Source organism: Aricia agestis, chromosome 4, assembly GCF_905147365.1.
Source record: "Aricia agestis chromosome 4, ilAriAges1.1, whole genome shotgun sequence".
Classification (NCBI taxonomy): Eukaryota; Metazoa; Arthropoda; class Insecta; order Lepidoptera; family Lycaenidae; genus Aricia; species Aricia agestis.
The window spans coordinates 21,603,686-21,629,944 of NC_056409.1; the positions used below are offsets into that span (position 1 = coordinate 21,603,686).

The following is a 26,259-nucleotide window of genomic DNA, read 5'->3' on the forward strand; positions in this document are numbered from 1 at the left end:
ACAATCTCATTAGTCTCCGTATGCACCACACTCGACCGCGGCCACTCGACCGACAAGGAGCACAAATAGAAACTATGTCAAGGACCTCTCTAGGCTTTCAAGTTTCAACCTTTTACTTTGTTACGTATTTCTTTCTCACCTCGCTCCGGGGCACTAGCTCACTAGTCGCTACCGTCGGCCGCTTGTCGCTAGTCGCTAAGCGCTACGTAAACACCGCGCTACGAGCACCGCGTCAAGGTCAACAACACGTCGAGATCTCCACTCAATAAAAGTTTGATCTCGAAAGCGCACGTCCTCTCGGTCGCCTCATTGACAGTTACATCGGCCGTTCGGCGACGCCACTCGCTCCCCGCTCGGCCGCCGCCGAACCTCGCGCCCATAAATATGGATTTCAACAGCCGGTTGTAAATTTTAAATTATGCTAAACGAACCACGATATTCGGCGCGTGCGTCCGAGATTATTAAACAATCGTAGGAATAAAATTCATATTTAAAAGCCGATAAATTATAGTGGACAAATATTTTTGAGTTACGGGCTCAGATTTTGAAAATTAGGAAGCGAGCACGCCGGAGACATAATTAGCTGTCAACGTTAGATGGCGTCGTATCCGTTTCCGGCGCTCCGTTCTATTTTAGAATCCGCCGAGATGTTACGAGCGTCTCGCGCTTGGCGCCCTCACCTGCCGCACTCCTCGCCCTGTGACTTGTGAGCTGTGAGTTGCAGGCGATATCAAAAAATTTCGTTACATTTTTTATGACTCTATGTTAATTTCTAACTTAATGAAGTCTATGAAAATTTATAAGACCCCGTCGAACAAATTAATATGCTCGTGGGGGTCAAATTTTATTAGCGGGTAAAAAATTATTTACCTTTGTAATAAGTTTTTTATTGGTCTTTTTACAAGCGCACGTAAGCGCGACAGTTGGCTGGCTTCGAATGTGTTCCTTTGTTTCTATTGTTTTTTTTTATTGAATGGTAGTTTTAACTTGTAAGTCAAAGGTCATATTAAAGTATACACTTACACAGCCCGATGTTGTTGTAAAATATTCTATACGTCTATCTTAAACTTAGAAAAAAAATCTTGATTCTCTGAAAGAATCAGCATTTTTACTTTGTCAATATAAAACTGCGTGTGTTTTTAGGTGATTGTTTGTTTTATTTAAATATTATTATTAATTATTAAATTATAAATACAACTGAGTATTTTATGAATATTTCAAGTGCCTACCTATTGCCATTACTGATATTGAGCAAAAAATTACGTTTGTTGTATGGGAGCCCCCTTGAATATTTAATTTATTTTGTTTTTAGTATTTGTTGTTAAAACGGCAACAGATATACACAATCTGTGAAAATTTTAGAAATCTAGCTATAGCCGTTCTTGAGATACAGCCTGGAGACAGACAGACAGACGGACAGACAGACAAACGGACAGACAGACGGACAGACAGACAGACAGACGGACAGACAGACAGACAGACAGACAGACAGACAGACGGACGGACAGACGGACGGACGGACATACAGACGGACAGACAGACATCGAAGTCTTTGTAAATAGTAATAGGGTCCCGTTTCTACCCTTTGGGTACGTAACCCTAATAATTCAACCTTATTGCTGGATTGAAAGTGATTACATCGGAAATAATAATAAACTGCTTCTCCGAGTTGGCCCATGATGGACCAACACAAGCAGCTACGAATCTGTAGAGTCTGTGGACTGTGACCAACGTCCATATGCAATTGCAAACGCTATCATGGAGGTATTCGAATACCGAACGTTGGTCCATGACTATCGTGTTTATCCATCATGGACCAACCGCGTGAAGACGGACTTCATGTCTACTATTGGCACTGATATTTCGAGAGCTGACGCCATCTTACGAGATCTATCAGCTAAGTTGGCAGCAGACGAGTAACGCTCCGTGTGTTCGGCAGGTGCACGAGCTTTGTGACAACTTCTGTCACCGCTACATCAGCTGCCTGAAGGGCAAGATGCCGATCGACCTGGTGATCGACGAGCGGGAATCGGCGCGGCCGCCCGACACCAACGGCGAGCCCCGCTCCGCGCCCGACTCCAGCCACGACGGCGCCTCCACCCCCGACGTCGTGAGTACCCCCTATAGCAAATCCCATCTGATTCAGAGGCGCGATCCCCAGCTAGCACCCAATTCGACCACGAGCTATCTCGTGCACCCCTGTTCTTAGTTTGGCCATTGCAAAAACGAAGTCTCTAAGGGGGTGCTCGCATTTTAGTTAACGTCCCGCCTCCCTAGCTTTACGCGCTCGGTCCTCCTCGGGCTTCGGAGTTCGTCTCCGAAATCCGTGGAGCGGCCGCTAGTTTAAGTGTCCTTTAGATCAAATCTTCGTTTTTGCAATTGGCCAACCTCTAGCACTGTACCGTTGCTGGTTTCATTTCCAAATTAAAAAGTAAAATCACATGCAGTGAAGGGGTGTGTGGGTGCGTCGCCGAGCCGCGACCCGGCTCGGCGACCACTGTTTCGCTGACGGACATCCGCGCTGATGTTCCCGATTTGTTTTGCGCCGAAATTTATGTATACGATTAAACTACGTATAACGTTGATTGTAATATGTGTATACTAATTATAAAGTAATATTTAGCGAGTAATTAATATAGTGATCGACGACCGGGCGGGGCCGGTGCGCCCGCGCCGCCCGAGGACCTTCAGCTGCGGTTACAATCGAGCTTAGAGTAACGCGTTTAGGTTAACGGGAAACTATTGGAAAACGAAGTATACGTAAAAAAACAACTTTAACTTGCCTAAGTGAGATAATAAGAGTTACTTAAGAGTTTTAAATTATTATTGTCCTTGATTTTATCGGTGGTAGATGCTAGGCGGCCTCGTGTCGTCTAGTGAATCATATACGTAATAGACGGTATCGCGGTCACTAACACGGAGGAGTTAGTTAGTTACAAGGAATATACGTATTCAGTATACGCTAGGTGTAATTATTGATACATTTTAGATTGGTCCAGTTCTGATCGTCTGCGCGTCCAGCCTGCTAGGAACCGTTTGTGCGAGACGAGTTGCACGTCATTGTACCACCTTCCTGTCTAAGGTTGGTGGCGGAGGCAATGTCAAAACTCAAAAAACAAGCCCTCTACATTATAGTCCTGTATGCTGCTGCACAGGAATACAATGAACATTGTGAATCACAAGTTCAAGGCACCGCGCGCTCGCAGGCCCGAATAAGTGCAGACGATCATAACTGGAGCGATTACTATTCGGATAAAATAAACTATATGTATGTGCGTTATGAATAGAGATTTAGATGCTTCTACGAAAAAAAAATAGTGTCGTAATATGTTGTTCTATAACTTTCTCCCTAATTCGATAAGAGAAAATCTTCTAATATTTAAGATTATTTGCTGTATTTTTGTACATTGCATGAACACGGTTTTCGAAAATAAGCCTAACAAATTCATCGCTTAGATAAAATATATTATATTTCGCGGATTATCACGTGGCCGTTCGCGCCAATTCTGTGACGTCACGGCCGCCATTACAGCGCGTGACTTCGGCCGACATGTTTTTTGAACTGTCACTGTCAGAGGCGACGTTCACAGAATTGGTCACTCGTATGTTTGTTTGTTGAATAAGATATGTTTTTGGTGTTGAGACTGAATTGTTTTGTTTGTGTTATATATTATTTCTCGATGTTACTGGCCATCCTCAATCGACGAACTAATTCTGTGTCCGACTTTGTCTGTATATGAGTTTTAGTTAAGTAAGATCGTTGCAGCGTTGTTTTAAACACACCTTCGTAAACCTAACTCGTATGTACGGTGTACGTCCATCTTGTATGTCAATGTGGTTTTTTATTTTCTGAGCGGATAAGATAATAAAATGTTCTGTTTGAAATAAAATGCAGTTTATTTTGTAATTTTAAGACCAATCACGATTCACTAGTAACCATAGAGATATAGCTGCTAAAGATGTGTGAAAGCCAAAAGTTCCTGGGAATTTTAACGATTTGTTAGAAGAAAAAGAGGAAGCAGAAGATAGACAATAATCTTCATAATTAATTCTTACAGGCTTAAAGGCAAATAAGCAGACATAATCATTACATTTTCCACCCTTTGTGGCAGCAGAAAATTACCAAAAATTTCCAGGGAAATATCCCCCGAAATATAAAAATAAACTTGTTAAACATTTCAAAGGCGTAAAGGGAGGTTAAATAGGACCCGCAATGTTTTAAAGTGGAATATCGTATTTTTATCATGTCGCTGTATTCCATAAACCCCGGGCTCCCCCGGCGCGCAGGAAAGCCGGAAAATTGTTTCTTTACTGCACCCCGCGCGCTAATCTTTGTGGTATTCTTCTGCCCGATCCCTCGGCGCACTGTGGCGCAGTATTTTTATTACTCTAACTCGAATCCGCAATATACAGGAGTGCTTTTAAGAAATTTTGTCGTAGAATATTCCAATTCTTATCTCGAGAATTTAACTTTTCCTAATTGCGAGATGTCTCCCAAATCTTCTGGAGTTCATTAACTATCTCAGCTAATAACATTTGAATTTCTAATTTCACCAATCAGTCATCGAGTCGAGCCCAAATGACTAATGCAAACATTAACCTGCCATAAAATATTTTAATGTGCTCGTCTACATGTTAATATTCTGATTAAAAGCATAAATTTGACGGGCCGCTCCGCCGAACACCTGTATTAGATAATGCATTCCAAAAGCGAGTGAAATGTCACATGGTGACTTTTACTGCTGATGAAAGTGGCATTCAGGTATCAGTATCTAATGACGGTTATAAAAGTTCTATTACATATTGACTTACGCCTACATTGAGATTTAATTTTATTGAACAATCTCCTCATATTATGATTCCGACATCTTATCAGAGAGCATCAGCAAATTCCAACGACCCTTATGTAGACACAAGAATATTTTCTAAACCACAGTGCGCGGAGGGAGCCGTCTCAAAACATGGCGGATTCTTTTCAGTTCCACGCGACAATCTGATATTTTATTTATTTTTTATCGTCTGCCATTGACGTTTGATGGATGCCGATTGGAGTCCGCGGGGGGCTGCCTGGGGCTGCCGGGGGCTGCTGGGAGGTAATTGGGATCATTGTAATAGCCCTGATGTTTACACGCCTCCACGACGACGGTAATGGCTTCAAGATTCTTAACAAATTATATTATTGGTAAAGATTGCTTTATGACTAGGTGGAGATTGCCATATATATACCAATATGGTAATAATGAGATATAGAGTTTTGGATATTATTATTTATTTACATAAATTGTATGACTTATCTGCAAACATGATATTGATTATATTGACCGTAAGATTTAAGGATACAACAAGCCGCTAGAATAGCCAGCTGCCAGACAAGCTTTCATTTTGCAATATTCACGAAGTGTCTACACTGTACAATGTACTTACATGATTAAGATTATTTTTAATTTTTACGAGACAATCACTAATAGCAAGCAGTAACACAAATTAATTTTTATTACTCGATATAATAATCCCGATAAACAAACAAACCGACAATAAATCACAAGATATAGGAGCAAATGAATAATGCATGTGCTGGTGCCGAAATAATAAAAGAAAGGGGACATGCCAGGGGACAGAATGGGGACAGGATTTGGACAGGACAGCAATTCGTCCCGGTCCGGGTGACGCTGACAATGCTCGGCGGATTACCAGCGACATCAGACGCCCATTACAGCACATCACACCCCACGGACGTGATCATATTTCACAATACGACGCTACAATTAGTTGCCAAGAATTAGGTGTTCCTTTGTGCAAGTGATAAATAGGACTAAGACCATAGTAAGTCAATGACCTAAAATCATGCAAAATTGAACATTACAAGTCATTTATTAATAAGATTACCCTAAAGTTACATTATTAGAGATAATTTCCAGTCGGAGCCAAACGCCAGGGGAAACAAAGGATTCCAACAAGAGACTGCTTGGCGCTAATTAATTATAATGTCAAGCACGACATAAATGCAGCAGTTGTCAATCCGTCAGTCAGCCCTACCTTCAGTTTATGGCCCAGTAAATTGTCCCTCACCTTCGCGATTTTACGAGGCAAGTTGTTGCATAAATCCCTCGTTACTAATTAGTATTTAGCTGATGTGTTTACCACGTTTGTTACTCCTATTGCATCCATCGTAACAGCTTCATTATGCGAATATGTTTAGGCCCTTACACACGACCTGAGGGCCAAGTTTACTACATTTTACTAGACACTTTTATCACGCAGGTTTGAGGTTGTACGTTTATGGTTTGTTCAATTAATATGGAATTTATAGTTCGGTCTCTTCATATATGAGTGTTATAATTATGACCTATATTATTTTTCTTTTCACACCTTTCTCATTTAAAACTTAGTTTATAGAGCTAGTTTTGAAAATATGATTTGTTTTGTAGTCATAAACCTATTTGGACTTTTAGTGGGACTGTCATTTTTCATGAAAAATCAACAAACAGAACATCTTGGCCAACTATTTTGGCGCCAAAACATCGAAATGCCGCCTGACGGTCGTAAACCGTCGCTTTTAAATCTGGAACGCACGAGCATTGGTTGGAAAACTACCAATAGACTCGCTGAAACAAATTTTATGAGCAACCATTGGCTGTACTGCGGTTACTACTTTACGACTCTCCTAAGGCTCAATCGCAAAATTCTATTAATAGCAATTAGTGCTAATACAGTTTTATTAATAGTCACATTAATAGAATAGGCATATAATGTAGTATTTTCCTTATCAACTTTTCTTTTAAAATATTACTTCTTTTGTCAAACAAAGATGTCATCAATGTAATGAGTATGGAAGAATCATCATCAGTCAGGTTGAAATTGAAGTATAACGGCTTCTTCGAAGAGCACCAAACACCTGTAATTTGAAAATAAGAGCACAAGAGTAAAATAGTTTTTCGAAAACTTTTTCAGTACACGAAAAGTTGCAAAGAATTTTCTAGCAAGGTCTTGTCTATACGCCACAATAATATCTATACTTAAAAATAATATTATAATATCTATGGACGCTTCACACCACGTCAGTCTGGCCACGTGCTAAGTACCTGAAGGAATTGTGTTACAGGTATCAGACAACGGAAATATATTTAATGCCCCCATACTATACATACTCGTATATTTAAGATTTTTATAATAATGTAGTGTATTTTTATAATAATAATAAATTAGCAAAATATTCGGTATAGAGTACTCTGTACTCTATACCGAATATTTTGCTAATTTATTTTACGTTAGGCAAAACAGTGAGTTAACTTAATTTCTCACGGCAAAACAACAATTGTTGGTGAAAATTAATTAAATTAGCATGCCGTGTTTCACATAACATTTTGTTGTTTAACATTCGTATTTCGGTGTCGGTCCATGGTGCCACGTGAGAACTTCGTTAGAAATTCGATTTGCCCGAGCCGATTTGGGCCGGCAAGCTCACAGCTCACAGTCAATTAATTACATTCAACTTTACATTCAATCCCAACTAATTATGTGAAATTGTATAAATCTGTTATTCAAATGTCATTAGTAAAAGTACATAGATACTTTTTGCATTAGGTAGGTACTTATTATTTTTGCAGGGCCTAAATATTATGTAATAAACTTTAAACGAACAAATGGGTCACCTGATGGAAAGCAACTTCCGTCGCCCATGGACACTCGCAGCATCAGAAGAGCTGCAGGTGCGTTGCCGGCCTTTTAAGAGGGAATAGGGTAATAGGGGAGGGTAGGGAAGGAATAAGGGAAGGGTAGGGAAGGAAATAGGAGAGGGTAGGTAAGGGAAATGGGTAGGGGATTCTCTATTAGTATCACAAAAACAATCTTTTTACTGTTAATATTTTAAGTATTATTGTCATAATTATTTAAATTTTATAATTTTGAACATAATAAAGTTGTATATTTCATAATTTGCAGAACCTGCATCAAATATAAAATTACTTTCGCTAAACCAGCTGCGTTCCTTATTGCAACTATAACAGAACTTATTTGTGGCCTGTCGTAAGGTTGATGTGTTGCGTTTAAAAAAGATTTACGGTATTTATTACTTTAAGTAATAAACCCTTCCATTATATTTTACAACACAAGAAAGTGTGAGATATTTTGATTGCTCAACTGGGTCTTTGAAACCGAAAGTGAAGAATAAACTCTACACCGATTTCAACCGTAACTGATAGAATAATATTACATAATATATTGTGGTTCCATATAATGAGGATGTACTGAATGTTCTATGTACGTATAATAGTGGAGGGCAATAGTCTGATGATGAAGTATTTCATGTAAACAGCAATATACAAATGCCGAGCAGCGGTTCTGCGGGGCTAAAATGGTCGCTTTGAAGAATTATGATATGAATCATAATATGATTCATTTTTATAAAATCGCAAAATGCAACTCTGCTTGCATTCATTTCTGTATTTTTGTACTGATTTGACATTTGTCAGTTTGACAGTTTTGACAATTCATTTGCTGAATTGATTGAGAGGAATTGCTAAATGTGACCATTTTAGCCCCGCTGGTGGCAGCGGAATTTCCCTATTTACAATATATCCCCCATACGCAGAAATTGAAACGTCCGTGCGAGACGGAAATTGAATCCCTTAAAAAGTGCAATATTTCCTTTTGGTCGTGTATTTATTTTACTCGACGGAACCACCGTGGCGTGACATTAGGGGCCGGCAGCGCCCCGCAGTGCTATTTGTTGGTGAACCAGGGAGATTTCCGTCCTGCGCCCGCCCCGACCGAGCTTGACTGATTTCCGAGATGCGAGATAGTGCTCTATGTAGAGGTACTTACTACTTATGTAGGCAGTCTAAAATGAGGTTAGCGAAAATAACATAAGGAGGGAAGTAAAGTAGTTTAAAAACAATTGGCAGAAAAAGCTTTGAACCAGGATTAAAATTATATCTTAATTGTAAATCAAACTCGAACGAGACGTTCATCGTTTTTTTTTTTAATACTAATAAAATAAAATATGTATAACTGTAGATAACTGGCCACAGTAACACCAGAAGTGAAATAGTGCGTCCAAAATCAAAAATTTGAATTAAATTTAAAAGTTTAATTATAGAACACCGATCGGCTTCCGTAAAAGCACATCGTTGAACACATTTTCTAATTAGCGATTGGTCACGCGCTCGGCGCTCGGCGCTCGGAGGCCAATCGCACTCTTATTCCAAATCCGAATCGGGCAATTTGAATTTGGAACGGTTCAGCTTATGATTTGCCCACAATAGTTTTTGTTGCTATCGATAGCGGACTCGTTTCTCATTTCAATTTCGATCCGACTTCTGAATATTACTTGAAAATCAATTGCCTTACAATTTTTTACAATCATCGTCAAATCGGGCACGCTACCGACGTCTCGATGTTAATTGTTTCCCATTCAATGTTAAATATCCCGTCAGAAAAACTTAGGAAGCCGTCGTTACGATGATGTTTATATCTGGTCCTGCTATATTTTGGAGACGCTCGAGAAGATCAGGTGAAATAATGATACATTCTTCTCTTGAGTCCTTCGAAGCTGGGGACGATAGTTTATTGTTATTTCAAATATAATTAGAGATTCCTCTCGTTCTTTATTGCCATAACGATCAGATATTCGTAAACATAGATTAGTCGGTAAGCTATTTATGACATAATTTTCTACGACTGTCGTTCTTTTCGCTCGGGTAATTTGTTTGTTAGCATTAAGAAGTCAAGAGTTAAACAAACAAGATCAGATACTTTAAGCGATCGTCGAGTGTCAGAGTGATTGACGCGGAGCCCCCGACGAGAATTCCAAATCAAACAATGTCAAGTGGCCAGCTAAATAAAGTGATGTCGTCATGCCAATTAAAAAAATTATGTCCCTTAATAAGTGTCAATTCTTAACGAATGTGTGCACACGCATGATTTTATTTCACACGTTCCTGCGATAAAACACACGAGAGACGCACAAGCGACCTTAACTCCTAATGCACAACGTCCACTTTGTCGCTGGATCTGATTTTATGACATTTTTATTGACGCTAAGCTCGACGCTCGGTGTAGCAATTGCACCGATCGTACGAGGAACTAGTGAACGAAATTGAACTTTTCGTTCGTGCATTTAGGCCGCTTATTGAGTGACTCTCGAATACCCTTAAAGGTTTTCAGTGCCAAGAATCTTGTACTAATACTCACCGAGGCAAAGATGTATGATCTAGATGATCGTGAAATTTAGCTATTAAAATTATGACCAATGAGGCGACGCTTTATTGTAAATATCATCTGAGTAAACACAACAAGTGTACATTATACAGATGTTTTGTTAGCTTATCTAAAATAAGCATCGGTTGATCAATATGCAGTATTTTAGATCATCTACATAGTGTTATCGATTGTCTTTCTTCAAATAGAATATTTAATGTCAGCAGTGGGTTCATAGGCCGTATTCTAACCTTTCCTATGTTCAAGGTCTTAGACCAGGACCCAGAGATTGTCAGTTTGCTGTATTTAGGCCAGCGAATTCCAAGAATTCTTCCAAACTGATTTCATCTGTATCCACTAATTGGGTATACCGTTACTAGATAAGATCCTGGGAGAGAGATTCTCGAGTTTAATAGTATAAATTATTTATTTAATGTTGAGGAGAACTTGAATATGAATGCTGAATAAATTAAGCATTAGACTGGATAGAGCTAGGACAGTTTGTGGCCGACCGTAAGGAACTATACTAAAGAAATAATGGAATTTTGAAAATTGTAGTAACAAGAATAGTCTTGTTACTACAATTTTCAAATTCGTTTCAATTTCGTTCACTTTTATAAAAAAATATATTGTTTATGACAAAAGAACTTCGAAACATAAATACTAAAAAGTTTACAAACACAATGCTGCAATTCAAAGCTCTACAAAATTCTAATAAAGCTACCAAGACTGGCGATACCGAAGAAAGGATCGATAATCATAATTCATAATATATTCTGTTTCTGGACGTAGTCTAATTCGTTATCCTGGAGTGGAGAGTATCGCGGCTACGGGAATTGGAGACTGGAGAGTGCATCTCCTGCATCAGTGTTATTTGTGAATCTCGGAGCGCCCGCGCCTGCCGGAATGTCGCCGCTCGCCGCCGCCGCACGTGCTTCGAGTATGATGATAATAATAAAATGTTAGCGCATTATTTATTTATAGCTCGTCTCGCGGCTGTCGCTCGTCCGTCTGTCCCTATATTATATATAAACTGTATCCATGTTTCTTTGTCTTATTATGCCGTTGTAAATATTGTTCAGTATAAACGAAACGTCCCATTTCCATTACGTACGCTCGCCGACGGCTCACCTGCTCTCTAACTTGGCCGTAACAATAATAAATTCGTCTTATTTATTGTGCTTCCGAATTTCGCCGTAAATTACGTTCAAGCAGTAGCATCTGAAAATACTTTGACGAGCTGCTGAGCGCATACGCATAATTTATATGCGAGTCTTTAGTGACTTTGTTTGTACTGAAAATTAAATTAATTTGTATTTTTACGACTCCGGTTGCCGCGAGACATTTAAAACGTTGTGGCAGTAACATCATCGATTTCCCTAAATAGTTTAATGACAATATTGAAATATACAAATTAAAATAACCATAAACTAAGATTTGAAGAGATTAAAATCAGGTCAATCACATTAGTAGCTATAATTCCTCTTGATCCAAACACTACTCTGGATACAACTATATAAGTCTGCATTTATATAGTCGTATCCAGAAGGGTTCATCAGCAGTCAGCACTGTTAAATTTGGTAGTACAGAAATAAAACTCCCAAAACAAAACTTCGAAAAGAGGAATGAAATGCAAGCGATAACGAAAAGTGCTTAAAAAGCAAAGCCCAGTCAAATTTTGAAGTGTACCGTACCATAATATCGCGTCGGTATTGTTTTGCTCCGCACTTGCTATTTGTGGATAGTCCCCCCTCCTGCCCTCCCCAGCCCGTGTTCGCCCGCCACTACGGTGTCCGTCTGAGCGCGAGCTATATTTTATCCCCGGTTGGGCTCGCCACGTAAACTGTCAGGATCGCCTGAAGGGCGTTCAACTCTTAGTTTTAAGTTTATTAGTGATTCAGTATAATTGTCGTCATTCGTTTGTCAAATCTTCGTATGAGCCAAAGAATTTTCGTTGAATAGTAGTAGCATATTTTGATGTAATTACCACGGATGTTATAATAATATAATTCAAAATTGGTCCATGATCTCTCCATTTTGCATGCACATCGGATTCCTCTTTGAAATTGTATAAAACATGATCATAATATTTTAAAGTACCATTTATATAATTAAGGTAAATCCTCGCAGCTAAAAGTATAAGAAAGGCTGTAAATTATGGCCATAAATTAAAAATGAGATGATCCTGACGACGTCTGCGAATGCGCCATGAAAACGACATTAACTAGCGCAATAATTACTTATAAATCATAGAAATCATTGCGACGATGCATTGATAAAACGCACTGTATATCTCAGGCGCGCTTGAAATATGGCGGGCGCGTCGTGTCCGACAGCGATTTGGCGCCAAATGAAAACTTCCATGATGAATCTGTTGGATTTATAGAGTCAAACGTGATATTGTGTTTCGGAAATTACAACTAACAGCAGACTTGAGGTCTTTGTAATACAATTAATAGTTGTTATGTGTGAATCAAATTTTAGCCGCAAGTTAGCCGCAATATGAACAGAAAATTCCAGTAATAGTCCTATAAAATATGCCAATTACAAATGATGTACAGATTCCGAGAAAGTCATATCTATAAATAATCCTGTCGTTATTATTTTACGAAAATAGAATGTCATTAAACAAAGTCCTCTCCCGAGTTTATGAAGCTCATTGCGGTCGCTCCGCATTAAGTGCCGTAATATCTTCAATAAACTGCATGTTTACGACGGCATAGCGCCATTCGCTCTAGAGACACTATAAATTATTCCTCAAATCACATGTGATGCGTATAACCCTCCGGTCCCATACAAAAAGCTCATGTATCTCCCGATCTTCACGCAACGACAAATGTGTAACAAATAAATTATAAAATCAACGACTCCGGTTTTTATACCTCACGTGTGAGGAGCCATCTCTCTTGCCCTCGTTAGAGTCGCATACGGCCGTCTCGTTCGATTGCGAATTGTCACAATGAGCTCGCAGTTTGTCATTGTCCATGGCCTAATCGTGACGCGTGTGCGTATGATATATCTCAAGATGCGGTACCTTCGAGCGAGAGGAGCTCATCCCGCATTATTGACATGAAAATCTTTCGAAATGTCACCGCCTAACGCTTCGTTCGTCGTAGATAGCTTATAAATATCGATCTAAATTAAAGTCGGATGGACGTTGGCAACGTCGTTGCGTGCCGCGTAGACAGCAATTATCATTACGGAGTCGTCGATAAATTGCCGAATAATGAAAACTGAAAAACAAGTTTGAGACGAGGCGTAATTGCCAATTTTTCAATTAACGAGAGCTACTCCTACGATGAAATAAAAGAGTGAAGGGTATCTCCTGATTAATTAGCGGGGGCTATAATTAGCACCGACGAGAGTCGCGGGGAGGTACGCGCGTGACGGTTGACAGATGGCTACCCGGCACCGGCGCGCGCGCATCGGCTTTGATACTCCACTGGAATTCGAGGACAGGAACACTCGCTTTATTTAAAATATTGTCTCTTCTAGCGCGTATATCCAAATAACAGGATTTGACGACCTCTGTGGCTCAGTTGGTGGGCTGTTGGGAGCTCAAGCCGGGGGTCGCGGATTCGAATTCCGCCGACGGAACAATAAGTTTTCAAAGTTCCTGGGTCATGGATGTGTATTAAATATGTGTATTATATAATAAAAATCTTAAATATATGTATAGTACCCGTAACACAAGCCCTTCAGGTACATACCACGCGGCCAGACTGACGTGGTGTGAAGCGCCCATAGATATTATTATTATTAACTAAAGACGAAAAACAGAATTGAGACATTGAAAAGTATTTTCAAATTAAAATGACTCTAACGATCATCACGATATCGGTCAAAAAACTGAAGATCATTAGATAGATCGTCAAGATACAATATCAACGTACCAACGAGTTTGTTGCGATCTGTAAACGAGTAACTGAACAAAATTGGAGCTTATGCACCGAACAATACTGATGCGGTAGTCGCGGACGTGTCGTGGGTTCGATGTTTGTTTTGGCGCTATTATAATGACATGCTTGTCTCGAACTGGCTGCGATTTAAACTCGATTATTGACCATTGTTCGTGACCAAATAAGTCTGTGTGATTAGTGGGGAATTTGTGTCACCAAATTTTGCACATTTGAATGTTGCTATTTTATTTATGGCCAATTTTAAGTTTTAGTTAAGGCCGCTTTATAATATCTATTATGTATATTCAATACGTACTCCTTATTACAGACGTATGCAACTTTCCCGAATTTGCAATTTCGGTTAGGCACTATTTAATAATTATGAAATGTTGTGTAAACTTCCTAATGCAGCCTACACCACCCATTCTGCAATCAATTAAGTTTCTAGTTTTTTTTTATTTCCGGCGTGGAATGAGGATATCCAATGAATTGTGAATTTGAAAAGTTGCATGATCGCAAACATGCAAATGAAATAGTGTTGATTTTACTTTATTACACGGATTGCGCGGTTCAAGTAGCATATGACAGGCGAAACTTTGTTTCATCATCATTTTATTTCTTGGTATTTGATTTGTCATAGATTTTAAATTCATTTTGTAAAATTAACATAATATTTGGAATTATAAGTCACATTTACCTTAACCAATATAATACCTATTTATCTAATTTTTTATCTGGGGAAACTGATACCTGAGATCCAAATCAACAATTAGAACGGTCCTTTCTATGTGGCTAGCTGGGGCTAATGTGCGAGTTTATAGCATTAGGTTTAGAAGCAATTATGCTATAAATCGCGTGTTCATAACTACGGTGAAGCTGTAATTATACTTCCTCTATGTTATTATACTTAATTCTTTTAGCCAAGGTGACATATGATGTTCATAGAACTGCTACGGTAACTACAGGAAATTCCAGAGAAAAAGTGATTTTGGGGCCTCGCCGATGCTGCTTTTGAGTCACTGCCTGAATCATTTTCACCTAAAACATAATCAAACTTTTAAGGCTCTTTGTTTTGTCGTCTATTGCCTCTTTTACTCTTTTGGGTTCTTGGTAAACTTCGTAAACTTTGTAACTTCGTACTTTTCTTAAATTCTGAGCATTTCTGCATATTTCGTTCTAACGCTAGTTTCACTTGCTATGCGAGTCGCGAGGTGATATGTCTGTCTGTCCGTTCATTCGCACCACGCGTGTGCTAAACTAAATACATAATGCGTACGCGACACCTCGCCGTTCTCAGGGTCTTCGCGGAAACTGGTGGAAAATCCGCATCCGTGAGATATACCGTCAACATGTGGGTATTTGCTTTTTGGCATGTTGCATCTGTGGTAAACAGCTGCTCAGTTATCGTACTAGAGTAAAATATGAAATGAAATGAAGATAGAGCAAGTAGTAATTCAACTGTAATTAATTTGGAGTTATTTAGAATATAGATGGGTGCCTATAGGCAAAATCCTAAGGATGACATTTATATACAGACCTAACTGGAAATAAATATTGACCGTTTAAAGTCTGTGCGCTTCTCACGCGGTGATGCCGTACACAGATAAGTCGAGACATCTCTACCAACAAATACCGAGATCGCTTTGCTTAATATAATTCTCGGCATTAACTTAATGGCGGCCGAGGCCGTTATAGAATAAACTATTCTAGATACTAAATCTGCAGGTTGAATATAAACAACGCAGTTCGAAGCCTTCGCGGAGTTTACGGCTCCTAAACGTCGCCAGATGAATTTACTTATGACACCGGCTGAATCGAATGAATAAAAATGTCCATCATCCTTGGCGGAGGCGAATAAATTGGGAGGTGATGAACAAGGTTCAATCTCGAATTCCGTTGACGGAATAACAATCCACAGTTTGTCAATAGAATATTGATCACCGAACTCACTATTAGGCGACTTTCGCACGCTACCTGTAGTTTTTGCGTCTTATTTTACTGTAATTAAAGTTAACGTTTTATGATACTAGTTTTACATGAATAACTAATTGACAAACGTCTGAAACCTGAAGCAATTCAAGAATTTTTAGTAATTTTTTCTCATATTGTTATCCTGAAGAAAATAATAAAGAATGTGATAGGATAAGGTAGAATAATATTAGCGTGCGGCTAATTTTCACAAACGCTGGCAGCACTAATGACGGAGCGTTATGCGCACGTCGCTCGCGTCGAGCGGCTTCGGGCTGCGGGCGAGTAATTCAAAATGCAAATATTGTGCACTTATAATACATTTTGTATTCAGCGGAGAGCGATGCAAGTTGCTGACTACGCCTCTTGCCGGTTTTACGGGGGAATCATGTAAAAACACCTCGTTTTTATTCCGATCGCACACGTCTTATTGGCTGTTCCCATGCCTCTAATTTTCGCGGATCACGCAAAATATCACCGGCTTAGAAAAATTGCTTCGCCGTTGGAGTAAAATTTCCAACAATGAAAGTAGTGTGCTGCCACAACTTTTGAGCGTTCGTTAAAGATGAAATATGATTCTCTATGAGTCCTGGTGTTATCTTAAAAAAGCTTAGTTAGCGATTCCCTCTCGCCCGTTCCAAATATAAACGAACTTGGGACACCACGTGTTTTTACTTTTTAGTTTTTCGACTTCATGTTTTCGTTTTAAAATTAGAAGCAGCCAGTGTCGACTTAGCATTACAAGAAATAATAAATTTAATCTTATCAACCTCTTCAATAGATGTCAGATAACATTTTTAACGTGAAACTTACTCTCTTTAAATTGTTGGCATTTTCTAAATGTCAATGTAGGAATTAAGGTAGATACTGATATAATAGGCCATGTTAATAATGCTTTTTTTGGAAAAAAATACGGTAAAGATTCGATTCCATGTTCCGTTATGGATTACATATGAAAGTTCAAAAAACGCCACAGCAAATGTAAAAAGTGGACACAACATCATCCGATCGTATCAAAGGTCGCCATACAAAATTAAAAAGTATAAGTGGCGATCGAACGGGTTCCGTTTTATTAAATTTCAAATATTACTACGGCTGCTGGCCGTATTACAATTTCAAATTTAGAACACGCAGCTTTTTAAACTTGGATTTTTCGGTTCGGGATAGGTTTGGGCCGAATTATGGAATCAACTGTTGCGTTCGAACAGTTTGGTTCTCTTTTTGATTTCGAAACGTCCGCTATATTATGCTTTTAATTAGGAGTTTTCGCTTGTCAGTATATTTGTTTGTTATTGGAAAGTTTTCTGTATTATCCTCTTCTGTATTGTCAGCGTTATTTCTTCTGCTACTGCTTTATCAATTGTTTGGTACCAAACACCTGCTGATAAAATGATCTAACGTAACCGTGTGAATAGTGATGCAGGTATTGGGATTATAATCCAGTTGGTAATATTTGAAGTCGCTTACAACACAGCAGTAACAGGCTAGGTGATGTCGAAACACAAATAGTCGTCGCTTGTCTGATTGTAAGTACCTTTATGGTCGCCCGCGCCGGTCCGGCTCTAGCGAGATTCAAATCCGTTGGAAAGCTCAATTTGCTCGACCGGATAGTTTTGTTTTGAACACAACCTCCGTATCTTCGGAACTATCTCGCGAATAATTCACTGTTCAACGCATACCCCGGCCCAGGGACACCCCAATTTCGACTGTAACACCACCGCCGAGGGCTCAAATCTACTCGGGCCGAATACTGCTTTTATTAAAATGAGCATGCCAAGAGAAATTGATGGATATATATTAAGTAATAGAGTTGATTTTAAATTAATTTCGGAGGGCCCATATATCGTTTTTCGATACGACACCTCGGGAATTCAGTCTTAAAGATGACCGCGCGACGATTTTCGAAATACGAGGAGCGAAATCGGAAAGCTTGAAGTTTTTTGTGCGCCGCCAGCCTGATAGTATTTAATTATTTCACCGCTAATTAGTTTTTAGGGTTCCTTAAAACAATTTGAAATTCAATAAAATAAAAATAAAGTTATTGAATCAGCTAATTACTTGTTGATTCAATATCTTTATTTTTATTCAAGTTCAAATAAAAAGAGCATGAACTGAACGATGGGCCATCCATGTGACATTTATGTAAAAGCATTATTAATGAAAATAAATTTAAACAATGATTGGTTTCGTTTACACCTGGCAAAATTTTCAGGGTAACTATCCAGTAGTAGACTTAAACAACACTATCCTATCACTAACAATTTTCCAGTCCCAACTTGTGCGATGAAATTTGATTTGTGTAGTTAATTCGTTATTTTGTAACATGGGATTGTTTTTATGACAATTGACAACACTTGAAATTTACTAAATCCTGCTTTTTCTTCATAGCTGTAAATTATATAATTAGTTTTTATAATGCACCCTATATAATATTCCGAAAATTGATCACAGGTAAGTCATCACGTCATGAAGCTTCCCAAAGACGCACGAGAATCCATAAATCGAGAACCCTGCATGCATCGAGAGCTCATGTATCGAGAACCCACTATCGGCAGCTGAATTATTCGGAGACCGTTGTTCTCCGGTAAAAAATGACGCAGCGTTCTCAACGGGTGTTTGAATTTAACAAGTTTTTCACCAAAATCTTGTTCAACCTCCCGGTTATGGAGCCGTATGTCATCTTTTATATGTTCATACGATGCTACAAAGTCAGTAAGGCCTTCCTTCTTTACAACTGTTTGAAATATACTCCTAATAAGTAACCTTCGAAACCATGTTATAGGAAAGATAATTTCAGCCAATTTCGAACTCGAAGCGAAGCCATATACAATACCAGCCGTATATTTCACCATGATCGATACCCAACATATCTAGTCCCGACTCCCGACGAGACCAGGGCGTGCAATAGACGGAAACAAAGGCAGCGTTATCGCGAAATGAAGCCCAGAGGCGAATGAATGAAGTGAGGTGATCGTCACGTTCGTCAATTTGTCACAGCAGCAGCGTCAGTCGCCGACAAACAGTCGAGGAATGAAACGATGACGGCGGAAGATATACGCTTGCACACATTAGGATGGCTGCCAACGTGGGCCCAATGATTCATGGACGGGTGAATGAACCAATTGTTTTGATGCGGGTTTGAATTCCGATTGGATAATTTCAGATAGCATAGGGTCTTCATCGAGACTATCAAACTATTAACGTTGGAATTGAAGAGATGTCGCTCGACGTGGTAGCAGAGCTGACTGTAACTAGTACCATTTGAAGGGTTAACAATTAAGAGTAATAATAATTATAGCTAACATAGTTTAACAAAAAAAATTAATGGAAATATTAAGCACACGTACTTCACTGAAATACGTGTATTACTAAAGGACTCTACAAATAAATATTAATCAAAAACTTAAAAAAAAAATTGCTTTTATTTAAATACTTTCTCTAAAAAGAAGAAAATAATTTTCTCCTTAAATATTTTTTAACTATTAAGTTATAACCATGTAAATTGTATAATAAATATTATACAATTTACATGATTATAAAAGCTTGTAAGTAAACTAGGTACTAGGTAATTTAACTGAGTAAACTGATATGTATTATATTTTTTCCCCACTGCTGGGCAAAGACCCCCCCAAGTCCCTCCATTAATCCCGCTCCAACGCCACCGTCGGCCAACCTGGCATGTATGTGTCAAGTTCATCATTCATATTTATTATTTTAATAAATTTATTAAATACTCACTAGTTGTTAAGTCTCGCGACAAGCTTTTATTATCATTTAAATTGTATAATATATTGAGGTTATACTAATAATAAAAATTACAAAAATATATTCCCCTCGCAGATGAGATTAAGCAAATATGGCGTCAGAATACTGTTATAATAGTAACTGTGATTATATCCTCAACCGGCGTCATCCCCAAAACTCTTCATTCTGCCTTGAAAACAATAAATCTACATAAAAATACATACATACAAATGCAAAAATCAATCGTCATTGACACCTGTTCTATAGTCCGTCGTCTCCTTAACCCATCTTCATCTTTACCCACACATCAATCATAATTCTTAACGTGAATCAGGTTACTTGGCATTAGCCCGTACCTGGATCATTTATCCGGCAAACAGCCGAGACTCAAATTCGTTTTAACATAATAATAATTAAGTTAAAATAATTAAGGAGAAGTTAAAATATTTAAGGAGAAAACTATTTTCTTCTTTTTAGAGTATTTAAATAAAACCTTTTTAATTTCAAAAAGTTTTTAGATTAAATATCTCTGGCTAGATTGCTTAATCTGTTTGATTGTAGTTTGTTTTGTTTCAAGAATTTGTTAAAATCTGATTTACTTAGTTCCTTAGAAATCGTATTTAATTTTGATCAGTGAAAAAACCGTGTCTATATTTAGTGAGTTGTTATACTCCGTTTATTTCTGCGTGACGTTTTCACTTAACAAAAGTATCCTGATTCAACCAGGCATATTCTAAAACTCGGCTGAATTTGACTTGACATAACATGATACGTCACTTCACGTTACGTCACGTCAGGTCACGTCACGTCACGACTCGACACGACTTGACACGACTTGACTCTAAACTACTTTCAATTTACTCTCAATGAGCCCTTGATTTGATACCCATATTGCAGAAGTGCTTTAAAAATAACTATTCCCTATCTTGAATGAGCCACCGTATTGGATGTAGAATGACATTACATTCATTTTCGAGTTACTCTCAAAAAGCCCTTTCATTTAATACCATATTGTATTTTTTGATTGATAGAAAATAACTATTTCGCCATCTTGGATGGTCGGCCATATTGGATTTTGAGTGATGTCACCATACCATGCATGTCACATATCTTGCATTGTCATCCAAACTAAACGTGTATGCAAAATTTTAGCTCAATCGGTTCAATCTCTACTTCAAAATTGAGTTCCAAAATTCCACCCGAACATGCATACTTATACAGGGTGTAACAAAAATAAGTGATAATACTTTAGGGTGTGTACGTGTTCCTTGTAGAGAGTTCACTGTAAAAGTAGCAGCGCTGAAATACCAAAAATTTTTTTTCACTTTTGTATGGGGAAATTCGTGTCGCTCGGGCCCTTGCCCATACAAAAGTGAAAAAAAATTTTCGTCTTTCAGAGCTGCTACTTTCACAGTGAACTCTCTACAAGGAAAACGTACATACCCTAAAGTATTATCACTTATTTTTATTACACACTGTATATGTTACGCTCAAAGACCGAAATCGCTCAATGAGCGAAAAAATGTCTCACAACGCGTTGTGGTCACAGTGAAACAGCCACGACGCGAAATTCGCGTCGTGGCTCTAATGAAAACGGCCACGACGCGTTCTGGCAATCGCAAAAAGACCATAACGCGAAATTCGTGTCGTGGCTGATATGCTATTCGTTTTTCTTCTTGATTTGTTCTTGATTGATTATCGTCCATAGGTATGGAAGATTATATTTAAATTGCACGCGTACTACAAAATATTTTTTCTTTCACTAAATCACTGCAAAATGTGTTTTTCATTATTATTTGAAAATATCCATAGTTCCATAATATCCGTGCTAATATTATTACTGTCTTTCTGTCTGGCGCAACGTGTTTATGTTTGTTGTTGTTTTTTTTAATATAGGGAATCTGATCTTAAAAAATTATAAAAAATTAGCTTTTTTTTATATAATTTAAATATAGCGCCAGACTTACAGTAATAATATTAGCACTTCAGGAGTCTGACAACAAACACCACGGCACGAGTGTTTATAAACTGTGGGTAGAATTTAACGTTATAATATTGTGATTGATGAGTACTGTATAATGTATATAATAATGTCAGATGTATTAAGTCGATATAACACAAAAAAATTTAAGGTAATCAGTGACTACTGATTACATTCAAAATTATTCAGATTAGGTCCGGTCCATGTTGCGAAATTTACCCTCTGGCAGCCCACCACAAGCTCAGATGACATGCTTGTCAATTATTTGGCAAGTGCCCGCCGCATTCTAGGTCACGATGACCAAGAGATTAAAGCAGACTATTTTCAGTCTTATTACCACGGTTCTACGTCATCATTTACAACGTCGACACTGAGTGAAAATTTGACTGGAGATAAGCATTTACAACCTCACAAAAGCTTATAGGTGTGAGATTTGAATAATTAACTTTATTACTTTAATGCAGCGAGCCACGAATTAGAATGTATTTTTACAGCCCGGTCTAATCTAACAATATTTGCTCGTAAAGCTGATAATTTGACTTCACGTAAACACGTAGACGAGTATATATTTCAGATAGACACCTAACTATCAGTCCAATGTATTCGAGATAAAGTCGAGAGGCCGTGAATCCACGTGGAATCCGACGTTATCGAGCTTCACATCGGGAACGATAACATATATTGTCCGAGCTCACAATGAAACTCGTAATCAGGTATCGGAGGAAAGTCGATGTTCGGAAATCGAGATGTGGAATCGATCCGGGCGATCTCATCGGTGTGACGGTGCGTCGAGTGTCCGCCCGAGCGGCCGAGTCGGCGGCGCTGCGACGTAATGAGCTGCGCCTGCACATCGATTATGAGCGGCCATTTTTAAATTAACGACTCGTCGATTTGTTGTGGCGGTTAGGCGATTGCGAAACGAACGCAGCTCGGATTTGGAAACATGTTTGATTAATGAAAATGTTCGTGGACCAAATTGGCTATTTAGTTTTAATCACTCTGAACTAGAACTTGGACTTCGGTTTCAAAATCAATTTGCTGTATCAAAGAGAGATCGTAAACAGCATCGATTTTAATGAAGTTCCTCTTAACATAGTTTCTTGTTACGTAACACAGATGTAGTTGAAAGTTTGTTACAATTTGTACAAATGTTATGATTTCTGGTTTTGTAAATTTTGCGGCTTACGTTATTAAGAGTGAAATTAAGAGTGAAGTTATTACGGGTGAAAAACCAAAAATATGAACGATTACAATATTTCCATACTAAAATGTAATCGTTAATATTTTTTGGTAAGTATGTAAATATTTTGCAGTGAATCATTGTACAGGAATCTAGGTATTATTACTATCTTAAGCTGAATATTAACTCGAGTAAAATATATTATCGTATGGGAAATGATCTTGGTATTACGTTTGTGTGAGAATTGCAGTGGCACCCGGACTCTTAATGTTAGCAAGATTCCACCATTACATCATATCACTCACAGAAGAGACGAACAAAGAAAAACTAATAAAAAAGAAAAAATCAATAAAACCCGTCAATCTAGATTCTGGACAAAGGGTCACCTTGGATGAAGCTAGTTTAGCCGTCGATCATACCGCGACCGTCGAAAATTATATTAATGTGCTACTAAGCTTAATTGTCCCCACAAAAGTTTACTAACGAGTAACGAGTAATGATCAACCAGAGATTCTCGTATTACAAATGAGATATTTTAAAACTTCAGTCAGCTAAAAGGTCAACTAATGCAGAGAGGATGTGCTGGATTACGTGAAACGAGAAACTACGGCGGGGTCCCTCAGGGATCTATTCTGGGTTCCCTCTTGTTTCTAGTCGATATTTTTTTCACCGTCTAAGTGATATATTTATAGAAATAGCGGTATACGCTTTGATTTCTTTTTCTCGAACCTAATACTCTTCACTTTTTGACCGAGACGTGAGATATTCGTGTTTACAGAAAACGGAGAACAGATGTTTTGATTTAAAATAATATATGAACGTGCGGACTTTTAAATTCTTTAAATAAAATATATCGTGATATATTTTATTTAAGCAACGTGTTGCTTAAATCAGTTAAACAAATAATTGTAAAATATGCTTTATTTGTAACATTTATTAATTGGCAATGATTAATATAAGAGGAGTATGAAATAAAGGAGTAGGTTTTTTATAAATCTATACATTTTTTAAAACATAAACATAATTATATAAGTCCAAGGCAACTTTAAATTCAAATTTAAGAAAAAAAATCGCCCATACAAACTGACACCCTATTCAGCAATTTTACTGGAGCACCTACGAGATATAATATACTTACCAATTCTAAAGTTCAAATAGCATAGCTATTAGCTATGTCCACACTGTACACTTTCATCTTCAATTTTCGTTTCAACTTTCATATTGGGGCATTCAATAATTGAATGCGTCAAGGAACGCAACGCCAATATTGTCATTTTTGAAGTTTTGGATACGGTCAGAGGGCATGCCTCACGTTCGCTGTTGACTGCGCTATAACGCATGCCCTTGACGAACAGAAAAAGGCAGAGTATGGACAAAGCTAACACTCAACATGATGTTTTTCTTTAATAATTATACCTACATAGAGTACTAGAAGTAAGTGATGCTAGAAAATGCTTTTAAATAAATAATTGGAACGATTTCAAGTTTTCTCAGCTGCGTTTGACGCGGGCAAAATATATTACAACATCAGCAAATCGCCCCAGCTAGTCGGCTAGCTTATGTACGAGTGTACATTAAGAAAATAATTTTACATTCCAGTAATTTTGTTCTATTCAACTTCTTATCACGAACAACTCCGTAAATCTCAGCAAAACAAATAAATGTTGAACGACCGAATAAAGTAATATCGGCAGGTCTCCGCGGTGCTCATAACGAAAATTCATTAAGTAAGCACCATTAATTACATTTCCCATCTAATGCAATGCCATTACTCCCGCTCCGAGCCAAACAAACAAATCCCGCAATTACTGTCCCACACGACCGGCGACCGCCGCGACGTCATCCACGTGATGCCGATGTAGCTCTTATTGTCTCGATATTAATGCCCTCGACTCTCGGGTTTCGGGCTCCGGAGGATCTTCGGTTTCTCTCTCGTCGACCGCAAAAATGAACCCTACCCCATCAATATAAGCACCCGAAAATATCGCCGTTATCAGTGGAAATTCCCAAATCCCCGTTGATGTCCCCGAAATTCTCAAGATATTGAAAGATTAGCTGGGTGCAGGATGTCCCCATAAATAATACATCGGAGGGGAGCGTGATGGATTGTGTGTCTGTCTATCCGCATTCTATTAGTCGGAATTTCTTAAAGGGTGGATCGGGGGTGCTCTCTATTATTAGAACCGACCAATGTTATCTTTGGAAACGTTACACTTCGTTCATTAGTGAGGATTTACATTAACTCCGAATACTTCGAATTGTACGTGCACCGCATCGCTTTGAACTGGGCTATTTTAATGGCTTTCTTTTGTTTCGAAATACGAATGCGTTTCACCATCATCGTCGAGCTGAGATGGTTGAAAATTTTTATTTAAATGAATCATTGTAGATATTTTCATTGTTATTCATTTTTATTTTTTTATTGTTATTCATTTTCATTTTTATTGTGAAAATTACGATCATTTTAATCGTTCCACTTGCTAGAATGCATCCCGTTGTTGACGGTCGTGGTCATGTCGTCTGCGCCGGCGATCACGACGGGCCCAGCGACGCATGATAACGATGATCCGACACGCGACGAGACCCGCTCACCAGAAAATGAAAGTGATACAGATGGAACTTGTTCGTATAAAATTATAATTATCGACTTTACTTAGTTGTTGAACGTTGACCTTTGAAAAGCTATAAAATTTATGCAACAGCGTACTTATTTTATAACATCTTCCTTTAAAATATGTAAAAGTCTATTTACCATGAAGGTAATTATTGTAATAACAGTTACTAATGAATTAAAGTATAATAATTACTGTTGCATTATAGTTTCTAAAAAATATTAGTATTCAAATTAAAGATTTTTTTAAGAAATAACGAAAGCTAATCTCAGGTATCGAGAGCTTAAGATAAATAGAATACTTACAAAATATTTAAAATTTCATACAAATATAATAAGAAGGAAAAACATGAGAAGGTTCTTATCAGATACATATTATTATATACGATATATTAAGTATTCGGAGTGATACTGATAACAGATCTAAGCGGTGTGAGTGGTGTGACCATAGAAATAAATCAAGATAGAACGGCGACGCGCGTGTGTTGCTAAGGAATCAAACTTGTCAATTTTTGCTTTGCTTTTAGTTAGAACAAATAACTTACCCGTGGAAAGAAATACCTCCTTTTGGCCGATTCACTTTCGTACTTCTATTTTTACAATTAGACACTGCACAATGAGGCATTTTTGCACAACCGCTCCGGTGTAATAAAGTCGAGACATGCGCGCTGACTGAATG

At 38.1% G+C, this 26,259-nt stretch overlaps 1 protein-coding gene across 6 annotated transcripts in view; it reads left to right on the plus strand.

Moving 5' to 3' along the window:
• The window catches only part of LOC121725855 (homeobox protein homothorax), a 252,442-nt gene that overhangs the window by 53,957 nt on the left and 172,226 nt on the right, over positions 1-26,259 (plus strand). For all 6 annotated transcript variants that reach the window (XM_042112983.1, XM_042112982.1, XM_042112987.1 and 3 more), the window contains exon 6: positions 1,940-2,110. In XM_042112983.1, coding sequence (XP_041968917.1) covers positions 1,940-2,110 — 171 coding nt within the window. The remainder of the gene's footprint in view (positions 1-1,939; positions 2,111-26,259) is intronic.